This window comes from Sipha flava, unplaced genomic scaffold (genome assembly GCF_003268045.1).
Source record: "Sipha flava isolate LNK unplaced genomic scaffold, YSA_version1 582_pilon_pilon, whole genome shotgun sequence".
NCBI classification, from domain to species: Eukaryota; Metazoa; Arthropoda; class Insecta; order Hemiptera; family Aphididae; genus Sipha; species Sipha flava.
In genome coordinates this window covers 30,618-48,528 of record NW_020273561.1, presented here as the reverse complement: position 1 = coordinate 48,528, position 17,911 = coordinate 30,618, and the positions used below count along the sequence as shown (strand labels likewise).

Here is a 17,911-nt window from a genome sequence, read left to right as displayed (position 1 = left end):
ATATTAATATTGAAAATATATTATTTATTTTATTATTATCATATTATTAACTGTCGACTTTATATATCCATATAAATATTTTTAATAAATTTATATTATGCAAAGGATAAAATATACAATATTAACAAAAAAAAAAAAAAAAAATAGTATAAAGTATCACAAATTATGAAGAAAAAATTCTAAAGTTATTTTAGATATTATCTTGTTCTCATAAGCTTTTAAATGTTTAATAAAGATTAAATCATTAGAAGGGGCACAAGTAGCATTAGGTAATGTAAAACAATATTTTTCATACACTTTGATAATAAAAACATTTTATATTTGTAATCTCTCAAAAACTTCTGGTTTTAATAAAAACTTTAATCGAAACATACATTTTCAAACAGTTAATAATTTTAGACATCCACCTAGTTCTAAGGAAAGCTCCGGGTGCTTGAATTTTAATTTGTTCACCAAAATGTTCTCCAAGAAATAGCCAACTAAGATGTAGCAATTTTTTATAATTATTAGAAAGGAGATCGATCTTTGTAACTGTGATCTGTGTAAAAAAAAATATGTAAATATTCGTATTAATATTTTAGTTATGTGATAACATAATACCATACATATTGATCATAATATTATTATTAAACAATGGAAATTTTCCAATATGCAACGAACTATTATTGATATAATTTGTGATGTTCTGTGTTCATTGTTTATTTTGTGTTTATTCAATAACTAACTCGACTCGTTTCCATAGTTATTTACTTGATACGCCTATAATGCAACTGTATTGCGGACGAATGTTTTTACTTCGTATTTACATTGTTACCCAAAGTACAGTGGAGTAAAGTTAGAGTATGGATGCCTTTTTAAGTATTTTTAAAACAATAATTTTGAAATGAAAATCAACAACATGAAAAATTATCCGGCTAAATTGAATTTGAAAAATGATCACAGTGCAGACTTTACGTCGTATGAAGATAAAAATAGCAAAAGAAAAACTAGTGCACTTAAACGTGAAAAAGAAAGGTAAGGATGGTAACTTTAATTGGAAGATTATAAATTGCGACCAGAATTTTTGCGTAACATTATTCATGATTTTACCTTGTTATGTTATTCTAATGGCTACACAATCATTATTAATCTTTGCCGATTTTAAACGCTGCGCAAACACAATTAATACGTCATTTTAATAAAAGTTTATACACATCACACTAATGTATTTATAATTTGATAAATATAATTATTATAGTAATATATATAATTATAATAATTATATTATATTATATATATATTATAATAATATATATAATTATTATATTAAGTTAATTGGTATTATTATTTGCATTATTAAATTAGTAGCGTAAACTAAAGCATTATATGGTTTAAAATGCTGCTTCAAATTTAAAAATCCAACGCAAAGAAAAAATCATAGAACAATATAAAATAATATATATTAGTGAGGCTCAATATGATAAATTGTTATTAATATCATTATATAGTAACATACATAAATTAATTAATACAATATGCAAGCCCGTATTTATGACGGGGGGGGGGGATAGGCACATGCCTGAGGGCGTCAAGTCTTAAGGGCGGCAAAATATTTTAACAAAATTAATTTTAAAAATGATGTACCTAATGAAAAAAGAATAAAATAATAAAAAAAAAGAAAATAGTATGTTTTATTATGTTATAATTTGTTAATTAAAAAAAGTATTAAACGATTTTCATTTATAAGTTATATTTTAATAATAAAGAATCTTGATTATGGATGAAATAATAAGTGTTATATTATTATTACTTTTTTTTTTGGGGAGGGGGAGCATAAATTATATGTCCGGGGGCGCCAAATTTTTAAATACAGGCCTGACAATATATGTTATATATTCGTAATTTACAAATTTTCCCTTTGTCAGACGCAATTCACGTTGCCCTTTTAATTAATTGATATCCATTTATGAACTGATGAATAAATACATGATGCAGACTGGACACCGATGAAGTAGAACAGAAAGAACTTGATAATATAGAACTGCCAACATCCATTTTAAAACAAATCAATATCAGCGAACAAGATATCACTAATTATACAATAGAAGGTTCTCAATTAGTGACAAACGTATTTCTAGCAAATGAAAATCGCGAAAATAATCGCAGGCATACTGATAAATGCGAAAGAGATGCAAGATTAAAAGCTATTGAGCTTGAATCCGAAATTGCTACAGCTAAATTTAAGGAAATCAGTGATCAGTGGGAGGTTATATTAAAAAAAAATGACGCACTAGAAATCCATAAACATTCTGAACTTCAAAAAAGTTTGTTGAAAATATTTATTTTAATAATACAAAACATCTAATTTAAAATTCTTCTTAATTTTAGAGCGAGGACTTGAGCTTATCGAACAAAAAAATCAAATGATTGAAATACTGAAACGTGATTTAGCTGAATCGGATACCAGGTTTTTAGACGAACAAGCCGCTCAAAGTGAAGATGTACGCATTTTACAAGAAAGAATTGAAAATCAAGTAAAATTTATGAGAAAGCAGTACAAAAAACATATTCAATGTATAAAGGTTAGTATAATCAAGAGTATATAAGGAGTAATTAAAATAAAAATAAGTAGTTTACACAAGTAAACATGTTAGTTTACACTAACTTTTAAATATCTGAACATAATATATTTAATGTTGAAAAATATTTAAATATAATAAAAATATTCATAATTTATTAATATGTATTACAATTTCATTTTTGTTTAAAATAAATGTAACCAAAATAATTTTTGATTATATTATAATACAATAATTCAATGTTAAAATATTCATTAGTTAAAAGTTAAATTTCATTTTATGAATACTTATAAATTTATTGAACATATCTAATATGAATAAAATTACAATTATTTTTGTAGAATTTATCCAATTTATTTTTAAAATAATAAGTAATTTTTGTTTTATAATACACATCGTTTTATCGATACTTAGAAAGTGATCTTACATAAACTAAAGCGAAACTAAATAAAGCGATATTTTCCAACAGTCAACTATGGAACAACAAAGAGAATTTAGAATTGTTCATGCTAATGAAAGTTGGAATACTAATTACAATGGGACGATGTTAATTGAATCCAATTCTTTAAACGACCGACTAGCTATGATTGAAAAGAAAGAAAACAATATTATGAAACAATACGAAATGAATGAAGAAACAATCAGAAATTTAAAATCAAATATTAATACAGAGTTGCACGTAAGTCTAAAAAATAGGAAAACGTATCACGGTTCATTAAATTTTGCCAGAAAAAAATATCAAACTATTATTAAAATTAATCATATTTATTAGAATATGCAAAGAGAATTTGATTTGATTAAACTGAAGTGTTTAGACAACGTCGAAAAACTTAATTACAATTATCAGGTATTGAAAAGACGAGAAGAGGAAAATGCTTCTGCAAAAGCTGCCCAAAGAAGAAAGATTAACAAGTATTTAACCATATGATATATATATATATATATATACAAATAGGTATTTTATTTTCAACCTTATCTATATTAATTTGATCAGATTACAAGATATTTTATCGAATAAAAGGAAGATTTTACGGGAAACTAAAACTGAATTCAAAGCTAAAGTTCCTTTACTGCACGGTGAAATTGAAAAACTAAAACAAGATATCAAGCGACACGAAAATAAAACTGAAAGGTTTGCTGTAATTCAAGAAAAGACGTTCAAAGAATTGTGGGATTTTTCTCAAAAACAAATCACTATGCAATTAGAAAGGGTAACTAGTTATTAATTACGAATTGTTTTTCAGCTTTCGTGGATTGATATAACTTTTTTAAATTTTTTTTTTTTAAGATTTTTAAAATTGATCAAATAATACACGAAACGCAATTGGGCATCGACTGGCATCCGCCAGATAAACTCAAATACCTAGACGTAAGCGAATTGCCGTCGTTCAGGAAAAAGCCTTGCACGCCGAATGCAGAAAGTACGTTTGTGAATACACTACGCTAAACAATGCACTATGCGTTTTCTTTGCACTTCCCTGAAGTAGGAACAATGTGAAAATTACGCTGACCCTGTTCCTCCACCCCCAAAATAATAACTGCCATATATCATATTTTATAAACGAACTTCCGTAGACCTACGGGTGGAGAACGACCAAGACGCAGTGGACTCGTACGCGGAGGCTAGAAAACGGATAATGATGCGATTGATATTCGACGCGACCATAAGAAACGCGTCTTTTATAATAGACAACGAACTGATTGATATTGTGAAATCGCATCCGAAAAAGAACCTTATACTGTTGTACAACGCAATGGCAGCGTACGGCTTGAACACCATGGATTCGTGGAGATGTTTACTATCGTACGCCCAGTCGATGGTGAAGTGTCAGGTTTGCCGTACACCAGTTCTGTGGCGTAAAAGCGGTGTAGATCGGCAGGAAAAAGTTGATAGGTTCGGCTGACTGAAATTAATCGGACGGTGTGGTAATTTGTTCGTTTATTTATTTATTTTTTTTTGCATTTTATTCTACACAGTGAACGGAAACCCGAATCTGAAAATCGATTGGTCGATAACTTATTGGTTTTCACGGAAGCCCATAAGATATCTATCGAAAAAACGTTGTATACGACAACTAATAATATGTTGGACAAGTACGTACTGCGATAATGACTAGGTCAAAATGTATACATTACTGAAATTGTTTGTATTTATTATTTCAGGACACGGTCAGACTACTACAGACCAATTTTCAAACTAAAGTCAACACCGCTTGATATCCACACTGCTGCGGATATTAGTGACTATCCATCATTAGAATGTGCTAATACAGACTCTGATAATTCAACGATTACATGTACGCCAATTGATGAGATTTACATTATATATTCGTAAAAAAAACACATTACTGAAGTCGTACGAGTGATTTCGATCGGTGTAGTAAAATTTTTTATAAATTCCAAGTGTTTAATAGTTAAATATTAGTCAATAAATCTGTGGTAGGTATTTTATGTACACGTACCTATGAGATAAATATCAACTAAAAAAACATCGTAGTATTATTTGATTTTTAATTAAATATTTACTCAAATGATAAACATTAACACAACATTTTCAATGTCAATATTTGTATCATTTTTGATTGTAAACGGCCTGCATATAAAATCAATACACCAATAACTGTTAAATATGTATCAACTTGTACATTAATAAAGTTTATCACAGTTTTATAAAAGTAAAATGCTTAATATCAAAATTAGTACCTAAATTCTTCTATTTGCTTACAAAATAAAATTGCGAATTTTTTTTTTTTTAATTAGTCTTTTCTATTTTTGTACCTCGATAAACGTATTTCAAAACAAAATTTATACAATGAATCGATAAATATAATATTTTTGCTAAAAATTAATTTTTTTTTTTTTTTTAGTTTCTTTGTCATTGACGGATTTTGATCAATTATGTAGTGAAAATGATTCGAATCCAGCAATTAAATCTCAACGCTCATGTAAGTAAATGCTTAATATTTTTGGAATAAAATCTAAGATTTGAAATTTGAGTAGTTTCTCAAGTAGAATTGGAACATTTTCAAATGGAATCTGAAGAACAAAATGATTATTCAGAATATACTTCACTGAAAGGTTATCAAAATATCAATGAAGAAAGTAATTACAAAATATATATCATTATTAATTATAAGTACAAAAAAGATCTTGGAAGAATCTTCGTTATTTTTGAATTAACTATAATATTGTACTATAAAGAATGATCAAATATGAATAAATAATATAATATGTATATTATATATAATAAACAAATAAATATATTTATAAATCTTAGTAACCTTAATAAAAATTACTCAAAACTCAAGAGTTATGAACAATTTTAGTGTCAAAAAATAATTAATATTTTCATTTTTAGAAGATTTCAATGTACAACAATTCCTATGCGATAACCTTGACCATAAATTAGTAATTAAAGACACAGATTATCTTCGCGTCATCAAAAAATCCATTGACATAGCAAAATGTAAAGCATTAAACCAGCAAAGGAAAAATTATTCTGACTTTTACTTAACAAAAACACTAAATATAGAAGACATAAGTGATTATTGGAAACAGTTTCTCTATGCATTTCCTGATAACCGCTTGAAAATGTGGATTATATTTGACAAAGCCATTACGAAATATTACCAAGCGCTACATCGTAAGCACCACATTAAAATTATTTTGTTATACGAGTAGTATTTTTTCGTGTATAATAAATTTAGAATTTCACTAAACTTTCATTTATATATTTACAGTACAATTCAAAAAGACAAAAGAAGTTGAAAAATTAGAAAATGAAAATATGGAGTTGAAAACAATTTTGAAGCATTTTATGGATGCAGAACAGGTATTTCTCATTGGGTTGATAATTTTATATGAAAAATCATCGATTTCATAATGTCTGAAAAATAACAATGAAGACAATTTAATACATTTCAGAATGATGTAAGACTACAAAATATTTGTACTCCCAAAGTTCAAAAAAAGCAGACAGACTCCTTGAAAAATCCAAAAACAACAATGATCACAAATAATTCTACAAACATGTTGTATGGTACATCAGTCCATATATTTTCAGTGAATAGACCTGTTAAAAGTAATAAGCAAACACTTAAAAACTCCAAAGAAATTACATATTTCTAATAAATTTATAGGTATAAAGTGATTAATTAAGTTTAATAATTTTAATTTATAATTGATGGCTGACTTAGTTTTTGTGAGAAATAATAAATACCGTTGTCATTTACTCGTTAGGAAATTCTTACAATAAAAATTTTAAAACGTAAGATTCAAAAATTATAAAATTATAATTGTAATAATAATTTTAATTACAACAGCTTATTTATTATAATATTTTATGATATTGTTTGTATATCTCAACATTTCAATACTCTCAACTAAAATTATTTTTACAAACAAAACACAAAGAAACATATCATAATAATAAATAATAAAATACTAAATGTATTATTGGCACTTCTATTGCGTTGATTGTATTAAATATAATAATATTTGTTTTTTGGTCGTTAATTAAAAGAAATTTTTTGCCATTTGAAGTAGAGAAGTCAGTATTATCTAATGAAGAATGTATCTCATTTAATGACGTAGGAATCCTACGGTAGGATTAATTGGAAATGAACGCTTTCGTGTTCAATGTATAGCCAAATATATCATTGACTGTAAAATTTGAAACACTGTTATTCGATTGAATTTCATTCAAAATTATATCATAATAATATAAGTAGAAATAGATTTGGCTGAAACTAAAATTAAGACCTCCCTAAGTAACGGTAATAATACAAATAAAGAAACAAATTTCTATAATACAATTATTTATAATAAATTACATAAATTAATTAAAGATATAAACTGGAACCACAATATAACAGATAATAACAGTTCTAATTTAAATATTAATTTATAAACGGCTTCCCTACAAAATGTAATAAAACTATCTACAATTACAAAAGCAAACAAATCAATAAAAAGAAACAATCCATGGATTCAAACAACTATAATTAAAGCAATAAAAAAAAGGGATAAACTGCATAGACTAATTAGAAAAGAAATAATAAAAAAAGAAATTAACAGAAATAATAAATAAAATAATACTTTTAATTATTTAACAGCCAATATATTAAAAAATTCCGTTTTTTTTTTAATTATTAAATATTTAAAATGTTATAAATAATTTAAATTATAAAAATAAATATATTATTTAATAAAAAAAACTAAATAAGTACAAAGAAAAACACATTTATGATATAGAAATAAAATTTAAAAATCATGTATAGTCAGTCTTCAAAAAGGAAATATAACAATTAAATATGCATTCTGTGGCATATTTTAATTTGAATGCTGCAGTTGAATTTGTTATAATTAGAGCCCGAAACTTGATGATCTAAAAATATATAAAAAAAATGCACGAAAAAAATGCATAAAAAAATATTAAAAAAATGTATATTTTACTGTAAAAATTGACGAATATTGTTTTGATAAGAATTATATAATTTATAAATTAATTAAATAAAACTATATATAATTTACTCAAATTAATTTTTTTATGGCTAGTTTTTATAGGCAAAAAATGGTAGTATACACTACTTTTCATGAAATTTCTTTTTTTGTCGAATTTCTTGTTTTTAATCTACTCTGTAATAAAAAAACATATGAATTTCATTAAAATGAAAATCTTTACGTACCTAATAATTTTCATTATTTTTGTTTTACCTTCAAAATTATTACACTTTATAATTAAGGTTTTCTTAATATTTTCAAACAAAAATGATAGGCGATCATCTCACAGTAGTGTTTTGTAGATCGAAAAACTTCTCTCTACCTCAACAGATGCAATATGAGTTATTATTTTCACGTGATGTTACTGCTGCATTTGTGACGACTATTAATTCAATTGGACGAAATTTGAATCGAAATTAAAACCGGTAATTGCGATGGCGCACAGTGGTCTGTGTTCTAGATTAGCTTGCATTAATTAATACGTTCTAAATATGAGTTAAAAAATTATGAAAAATATCAATTCTATTAGTTTTAGATATGCTAAATGCAAATTTGTTATCACTTTTGAAATCAACCCTTAATTAGGGGTAAAAAAACCTAACCTTACTTATGTTTTTAAATTTTCATAAAACTTGCATATTGTACATCAACTAATTTACATTTTTTAGGTAGCTTAATCCAAATACTATAGAGGATGTTTTTTTTTAAATTAATATATCTTTAATATAACTATATATAAATTCAGATAGCAACAGTTCGTTGTCGACTACCATAGTATACGCACGTGTTTTATCTCCATTAACTCGTGCTCCGCGTTTCTATAAGTATTTACCAGTAATTAATTACTTATAAATCACTACATCAATTTCATAACATGGGTGTATGTGATACTTGTGCCGTGAGCATTAAACGCTGTCAAAACGACTCAATTACGTGTTCTTCCTGCTATAAATTGTTCCGCGTTATTTGTCATTCGTTGGAACAAGATGATATCGAATATTTATATATTTTGAATAAATCATGGTCTTGTGTTACTTGTGCAAAAAAATTTAAAAATACTATTTCTTTTGCCGGTAACTCTACTAAACCTCTTTCTTTAGTCTCTATTACCAAACGCGACTTAAAATTAATTATCAGTCATCTCGATAACCTAAGCACGGAGCAAATCAAACTTATTGATTTGATAAATGAGCAAAATGAAAAACTTAATTCTTTTGACAAAAAATTCCATGAAATTTTCTCTCAATTATAATATATCAAAAATGAAAATAGTGTGCTTCGTAATGATTTGACTGCTATCAAGGTTTGGTTAGGTTCATAATATTATTGTATTCTTGTATGGTATGATTCAATTAAATGATGAATTATGATCATTCATATAAATATACAACAATAAAAGTATTAACAGTTCGTGTATGGACACCGTAGCGACCACACGTGTTATTATCGCACACAATTGACAACTCAGTGACTCACTGACTCAAACTATCAATTCACTACTCACAACTTTGATACTATAGATACACGACTCTCGACTCCCTTGATAACGGTTTGCGAATCCAAACGGAAAATTTAATACCAACATAAAAAATAGTTCCCCTCGGATTTGGTTACCTTAAATATTTACTACTATAATCATAACATTTTATAATTTATATTTAAATAAAATATGAAACAAAATTAATAACTATAAACATTTTTGACATTAAAAATATTAAAATGATTGAAAGAGTATATGTTAAAAAAAAATTATAATGAAATTAAATAAAAGTATGTTTACAAATTAAAATTTAGAAATATCATTTTTTCAAAATTATTACTCCCCAACCTATTCCTCCTCTCAGTTATCGTCTAGTCGGCTTTCGAAAATATTTTTTCATATGGAACTGATGTTGCCAATATACGCAAATTTTTTTTTTTATAATTTGAAAAAGTTTTGGGTAAACGTTTTTACTGTCTCTCCACCATAATAATAAATGATTATTTTATAATCTTATAATTATATAATAACATGATTTCCTACTTTCTGAGAAAAATTCATAACGTTGTATGCTTATAGTCATAATTAGTTTCATATGCAATAAGCCCAGAGCCGTGTCAAACATTTCAGTTGCCCTCGGGGCAGAATTTTTTCTATGAGGCCACTGGCCACAAGTAGCATATTAAGTGCAGATAAGGACGCCCCCTTACTTTTAAAAAAACTATGGCGCCCAGGGTAAATTGCCATCTTTGACCCCCCCCCCCCTTAATATGGCCCTGGATAAGCCATTTACGAATATAGATTATAAACTTATGAGTCAAATCAAAACTCGAGACTTGAAGAGTTGATTAGAGTAGTGGTAATCTGATACAAACAAACAATTGAAGAGTTGGGAGTCGACTCTTTGATTCAACTCATTAGACTGAACTGAATTGAAAGGTTCAGTTCAGCAGAATGAAATGGAATTCCCATCCCTACCATGGACTATCGGTAATGTATACGGTAGAAGCAGTGGCATAGCAAGAATTTTTCAGTCAGGGGGTTTACGGTTTATATCTATACAATAGTTAGGTATACATAAAACATATTATTTTAAATTTTCTTGTACTTTATTTAAAGCATTTACAGTCAAACAATATTTTAATATCTTTGGAAAACCCTCTTAAAAGTATTAAAAAAATACTCTGGGAATGTACTTAAAATACTATGCCCTAGTACCTATTTCAAAATTGTTTACGTATTCGTGTACCTGAAAAGTATTTGAATACTTTAACTCAAGTACTATACAAGACTGTATGTTAGAACATTTCAATAAAACAAAATGCAAATCTATATGGTTTAATACATTTTAATAATTAAAATAAAACCAAATATTTGTACGAACAATTACAAATTTTAATAATATAAATTTATGATATATAAATAACATTAAATAGAAACCTAAAATAAAAGCTATAGGTAAAATATTTCTTATATGTTGGGAAATTTTAATAATAAAATATGCAAATATATATTGTTTAATACTTTTTATAATTAAAAAAAAAAATCCTTTTATGAACATTTACAACATCTTAAATAATAAATAACAATTAGCAACATTTTTTTTGTTTTTGTTTTTATAGAATTTTCTGAAATAACAAGAAATACAAGCATTAAAATGTGTCATTTACGGTCTGCTCAAAAAAATGTATATTTACTAACAAGGTACTTACTAGACATTGTTTATCTTGTGTACACTATTATTTGACAATTTTTAGCAGTAGAACTTGGTCTTAAAATTCTTACTGAAGAGCATCCATCGTCATACTTTTCCTACCTCATAGTGGTTTCCTTCCAACAAATTGCGACGTAATGCCCAACTGCTTTTAGGTTTTTTGATATGGGAGGAATGAAATTAATTAGACCTCGAAGATAATATAAATTATCTTGAACATTAAGTATTTTGGGAATATCATTTAAAACTACAGAAAGATCCAGGTCCTGTGTTGTTTTTTGTTGTTCTGTTATGGGGAAATACGGCTCAATAAATATATGGATCCCGAGCTCATAAATATATTCAATATTATATATTTTATACAAACATCACACATTTTTGATTTTTTTTTTTTGCAAAATTGAAGATAGAGCATCGTTTAAAAAATCTAAACTTTGTGTCGGTAAATTAACAGAAATCGTAATATTGTTTCTCTTCTTCTCATATGCACAATGGTTACATGTTTCTTTTGTTACCAGACTTGGATTATTTATAAATATTTTTCGTATTATATATTCAATTGTGCTCGAACAGGCTATATTCCTAAGCCCACTAGCAAGTTCAGTCCATGGCTGCAATTTATTTATTATATTTTTCAGTAAAATAGCTCTTTTTTGATAAGTTTGGGCGTTAATGCCATCTCGTATGGCACAAAAAATTAATTCATAAAAGTCATTTTTTTTTTTCTCGCTCAATATACATTGAGTATTGCAAACTATCAACATATGAAGTGCATATTAAATGTACAATGCTATCGAAAGTGTAAGTATTAGTAAGCACGTAGTTGAATCCGTCGATTTGTATTGATTTCAAGTTTGCATTATTGCCATTTTTTAAGATTCCAATAGTTCGACTTTTATTCTTACTGTTATCGTTGTAGAATAAGATGTCAGTGTCTTTGTTAAGGTAGTTACTTCTATTTTTTTTTTTTTTTTTTGGGCTCTTCACCAAGTCCTTTCTAATTTTCATAAGAATCATTCTTCTCAAAATCTAAACTAAATTTATTGGATTCGTCTTCATTTTCTTTAGATTTATAAAGTTCACGGTCCATAGAATTTCCAATAGTATTAGAAATTGGTTTATCATAACTAATTTTATCACAATCTTCATCTTCATTTATTTTATTTTTATTTTGATTTTCGTGTGAATCTTTCTTATTAATTTCATCTTCTGAATCATCAAGTTTGCTGCCAACTAAATTCATTGAACCAGTTATTGAGTTGATGTGAATTTTTATAAATTGGTCAATACGTAAGGGAAGTGTCTTATGTTTGAAAACATTTGATTTTAAGTCGTTGAAAAGACTTTCAGAAGTCGCACTAGTTTCGGTAATATTTCCATAATTAAATATTGCTAACCAGCAAAGTATTAGTTTACAAAAATCTAATAATTTTTTTCCAATAGACGGACAGAACTGCATGTTGTCGTGGTCCCCATTATCATCATGTTCTGCTTTAATTTTTATATTTTCGTATATCAACTTAAACTCTTCAAATATCGAACTTGTAGTTTTTGAAATTATATCATTATAATTGTCTTCCAGTTCGTTTATATCGGTTTGAACTTCCTCTGATGTAATTAACAAATCCAATTCTATTTCATGTGTTTCAATTCTTTGCTTCAGATATTTTTTGAAAATTTCACATTTCGTTAATACTTTACATAAATTTAATCCATCCGTTTTATACAAACAGACAGTAAAAATATGTTTTAATAATATTTTTACATCTGAATAATCAGTACTAAGAAATTAATAACCCTATCGATCTAAGATAAAAATTGTTTACTCTAAATGTAGACTGTTTTATTTCAGGCCATGTAGTAAGGAGATACATGACGTGATTGAAGTCATTTCGAATCATAGCTGATGGCAAATCAACTTCGGGTTCTTTTAAAATTAACGAAGAGCAAACACTTATATATTTTGTTAAGTGTGTATACTGTGTGAATGACTTTGTAACTGCAATCATTAATGCTAACGATTGATCAGTGATAATAATTTTCGGGCAAGAAATTTTAGTTCTTAACCATTCGGATAACCATTATGAAATTGTGTTATAGTCGTGTTTTTCCGAAAGCATATATCCTACTGAAAATCGGCAGCCATTTTTAGCATCTCTTACTCCAATTTGATACAAAAAAGTATTTGATGTCTGTCTTCCAGATATCAAAATAGATTTTTTACAACACCTCCCGTTGCATCTATTGTTATTTTTGGTATGTCAGTATTTTTCGCATAAATGCGATACGAATTAATTTCAGTAGATACCCAATAGTGCACAAAAAATTTGTCATACGATCTATCATGGATAATATTATTATAGGGGGGAGTGCCTTTTAATATTGATAAAGCCATAATTGTATCGGAATGTGATTGATTTTTCTTAAGCGCCTTATATTTTAAAATTCGCATTGCATTCAATGACATTAAATGACTTGGTTCTTTATCTCCATATTGCATTACTTGTTTAGCTTCAAATCGCTGTACGTAAGCTGCAGATTGGTTTTCATATACCAATTTTGTTTTTAGTTCCTTTCGTTTTTCTCCTATTATCCTCCGTTTTTTATTACTGTAACAATCTTTGAACTTTCCTTGGTACATACAGTCTATAATAACTTTAGATGCAGGTTCTGGTTGGTTTAAAACTTCACCATAAAAATCACTTAAACATACACAACATTTACCTTGTATTTTAAGAAATATTTTGCCGTTTGGATTGACTTTGGCATTTTTATAAGTTATAGTGCATGGAAGTTTATTTAATGCATAAAAATGATCATTGATTAATTGGGACCATTCAAACGACTTTAAAGTCTGATAAGATCGATGATTATTTTTTCCATCAGACCTTTTATAAATTTGTATTTGCTCGGAATCATAAATATTTAACCATTCTTGTCTCGAAAGTGTGATTTTAATTTTAATTTTTTTACTAACTCAGAGGATCTATCATCACTTTCAGAATATTCGTAAGAAGATTCAACTGTATTTTGATTTTCAACAATAGGTACTTTGATTGTATTTTGAAATTTTGTAAAAATATCATGTCGATTTTATTTTAAAATTAAATATTAATATTTTGGAGAGATATTGAAGTTGATTTGTTTTTTTTAATTCATTCCAACATAAATGGTTAGGACTTCTTAGTTTTTTGGTTTCCTTATCAAATATATCAACTTTACTATTTATCAGGACATTAAGAATCTGGTCAAAATCTAAGCTTGAAGTAGTCGGCATTATGAAATACTTGTATTCAGGTAACCTAATAAATTATATTTATGAATAAATTGGCTGTGTAAAATATTTTTGTTTATTTCAATTAAAAAAATTGCGTGTAAAGTAAAGTAAATATAAGTTTCCTTGATATGGATCAGTTTAAAAAAAATTATTTCTTTTTATTTTGATAGACAGATTGATAATTACTCACATAAATTTAAAGGTCCATTTCCCCAGCCCCGCCATATTGGAATTTTGAAATTTTTTTTTTTTCATTCGATTGTACTACGTTAGTGCCGTTTGTTCTACTAGGAACCCGTTATATTGTAAATGCACTTGTATTTATCGCTATAGATTTTAAAATACTCTGTAGCTTACATCACTCGACGAATAACATGTCGTACTTGAATTTCAACCACTTCTCATGTCATGCCTCGTTCATTCACAAACTTAAATCATATATAATACACTAATATACTAAATCGTTACAACCGCTAAAACCGGAATTTAATTATACATTTAATTTACATCGTATCTAATTTACAGGTATACCGAAATTTTACACCAGTATTATTTTTAATTTTAAATTACACACAATAATAAATATTGATCATTATTAATACACGAAAGTTACAAAAACCATTACGGCGCATCATCAAAAAAGTAAAACCATTTTGTATAAGCTTGTAATCAAATGACTTATAATCAGTAAATAACACTGTCTTCTCCGCTTCTAACATTTAAAATGTACAATAAATATAATATTATTTCATTACAGTATACTCTGAATAAGAGTAAGACCAGTACTCAGTGAACAAACATCGACGGAGTTCATTCACCCACGTTCTGTCCACCATGAATAACTGCTGTCGTCGCATAATGGGTACGCATACATCTCTCGAACTTTGATGATAATCCAATGGTCAACAATGCACGTCCGATCACAAGATGGTTGGACATCACTTAGGTGCTCATTGCATATGCGCGATCTTGGTGTAATCTTATTCCGTTAGAGATGTACAAAATTACCTACATTGTATGTAATGAACAATGTAATAACAATATAATAAAATATTAATTTAAAGTTTATACATTTATCTGTTGTCGTGGATTGAATTGATGATTTGTATCACATCAGATTTTATTCTTCGAATGAAATTGTAATAGTATGATTGAATAAGTAGCAAAAGCAGCGACTGCCTTTAAAACGAATAGTGAGAACATCAGCCAGATGAAAATGCATTTTTATCAATTTTCATAATTCACGGACAAGCAATCTTATTTATTTTGAAAAATTTGCGATAGCTGCTTACCGAAGTGAAGAGGTTATTATTTAGAGCGAAAGTTTCACAGATCGTAAATTGAATTGAAGATATAGATAGTTGGTTATGAAATATGTGTAGCTACAAATTAGGTAAACATAAAATAATGAAATTTTATTTTACTTTATTTTATTAACATTGAAAAATCTTACCTCTTCTTTCGTCTTAACATCTAAAAATCGATTAGTCATTTCTGCTACTATCTTTTTAGTTTCTAAGGCCTATAAAAAATAAAAACAACAGTAAATCGATAAAAATATAAACTACACAACCGGAAAAATAGTTTTATTAATCTTGAATACTAATAAATGTATCAGTTCAGTAAATTACTAATATTTTTGTTAGAATTTACGTTAAAACTAAAATAGATTAAAAAGAATAAATGATTCACATACGTGTATTTTAAAAGTAAAATAACAAATTTTAAAAGTTCAAAAATATTGATCTTCTTTATTCATTTTTTGTTCTAAATAGTATATTTATATTTCTACTAAACAATAGTTTATATAATCGAAAATGATTTACCTGTTTCGTGGTATTGTGTGCAGTAACAACGATTATTAGGAACCTAAAAAAATGTTGCATCATCCAAATGATGAACATCGCAATTGATCTAAATGTTGTCCGTTCTTCAAGACCACTCGTGTACGCATGAAGCACTTCAGAGTATACGTCGAATAACGTTACTATTAATATATTCATCATGGACAGACCCATTGTGACCCCAAACAAATCGTTGAGATCGTTAACAGCTTCACGGGTCAACCAGTGTTTGATTCTCAACAGCTCCACAATGTTGGCCATCGGACATCCTCTTTGCTTTGAACTGTAAAAATCTTTTTCGTACACAATAACACTCGACGACATGGTATTATTGTCATTAACTGCGACTGCAGGCGATTCGTACTCTGTCCATGAATATTTTTTATTGTGCTTGTGATTCAGCTCAACGTTCAGTATTTTCAGTTCTTCATTAATACCTCGAAAATTCGAGTGTACTACGAAACACTGAATGGCGAAATGTAATTCGGAGAAGCATGAGCTCAAGTTTTGAATATAGTAAAGAAGAATGAACGTCGTCATTAAAAACGGTTTTTCGTGGTTGTTAAATATATTCCACAGTTTCAGACCGTTCACAGGCACGATAATTATCACAGAAAATATTATGGACGAGTACGAAAAACATTTAATACGATTCCAGGAGTCAGTGTCCATCGGTATGTAAATCTGAAAACTCTCTAAAGTAATCTTGTACTTTTTGTACTTATGTTTCATGTTGTAAAACACAATTAAGCTTGATATAACTGTACCCAATGCGGCCGCAGCGTTAGTCAACGCCGAGAAAGATATAGACAACACTTCGGACCAGTCGTCAAACTCGTGAGTTACCAACGGTATCATAGCCAAAGAGCACAGACCACTAACGAGTAATAATAATGTATACAGATTATGTTGTACACCGTTTTCATATGTTGAATCGAAGAACATCAATCCAACAAATCTCAAATTTGACATATCGGTAGTCCACGAACAATGTTTACGTGCCTTAACAATAAACACAAAACAAACATTATTACGAGACAAACAAATAGCAAAATAAATAACTATAAATGGGGGGGGGGGGGGTAACTTTTTCAAAATCATAAAAAGATAATACACATTCAAAAATAATAAAAATAAACTATTATTTAGAATTGGAACTTTATTAATTGTTGTTAGTTCTTAAAATTAAATTAAAATTAATCACATTTGTTTTATTATATATATGCTAATTTATAAATAAACATGAAGAACCTAATCTTGATAGTTTTTTTTTTTTTAGAGAGGTCATGAACCCCTGGATCCACTGGATATTGATGCTTGTAAATTGTTAAATAGTTTAAATATATTCTTAAAAAGCTAAACAGAAACAACGTTGAACTATTAACTTAATTAATTACTAAATACTTTTAAAAATGAATATATTTTGACGATAACAATTATATAAGTACCTCCGAATCTGCTCATTTAAATATCTCACAACAGAGAAGAAATATAATAAATATAAAAATAAATTTTCTATAAATTAATAAAAAATTA

The 17,911-nt window shown here is 27.4% G+C and overlaps 2 protein-coding genes across 2 annotated transcripts; one reads left to right on the top strand and one right to left on the bottom strand.

Annotated features, from left to right (window-relative positions):
- The first annotated feature begins 806 nt into the window (after positions 1 to 806).
- On the top strand, positions 807 to 14,162 carry LOC112691249 (dynein regulatory complex protein 1). The gene is made up of 17 exons (XM_025565405.1): positions 807 to 1,014; positions 1,975 to 2,303; positions 2,368 to 2,561; positions 3,028 to 3,237; positions 3,331 to 3,470; positions 3,553 to 3,769; positions 3,847 to 3,979; positions 4,134 to 4,452; positions 4,536 to 4,652; positions 4,722 to 4,855; positions 5,426 to 5,503; positions 5,559 to 5,660; positions 5,917 to 6,201; positions 6,299 to 6,390; positions 6,483 to 6,597; positions 11,163 to 11,244; positions 13,107 to 14,162. The coding sequence occupies exons 1-17, from the start codon at positions 884 to 886 to the stop codon at positions 13,159 to 13,161; spliced, it is 2,733 nt and encodes a 910-aa protein (XP_025421190.1). The 5' UTR covers positions 807 to 883; the 3' UTR covers positions 13,162 to 14,162.
- A 1,293-nt stretch (positions 14,163 to 15,455) lies between these two features.
- LOC112691250 lies at positions 15,456 to 16,601 on the bottom strand. Its single transcript, XM_025565407.1, has 5 exons — positions 16,358 to 16,601; positions 15,985 to 16,053; positions 15,824 to 15,913; positions 15,603 to 15,710; positions 15,456 to 15,539 (listed from the first exon to the last, which is right to left on the bottom strand). Exons 1-4 carry the CDS (start codon positions 16,547 to 16,549, stop codon positions 15,645 to 15,647), a joined length of 417 nt encoding a protein of 138 aa, XP_025421192.1. The 5' UTR covers positions 16,550 to 16,601; the 3' UTR covers positions 15,456 to 15,539; positions 15,603 to 15,644.
- Positions 16,602 to 17,911: the final 1,310 nt, after the last annotated feature.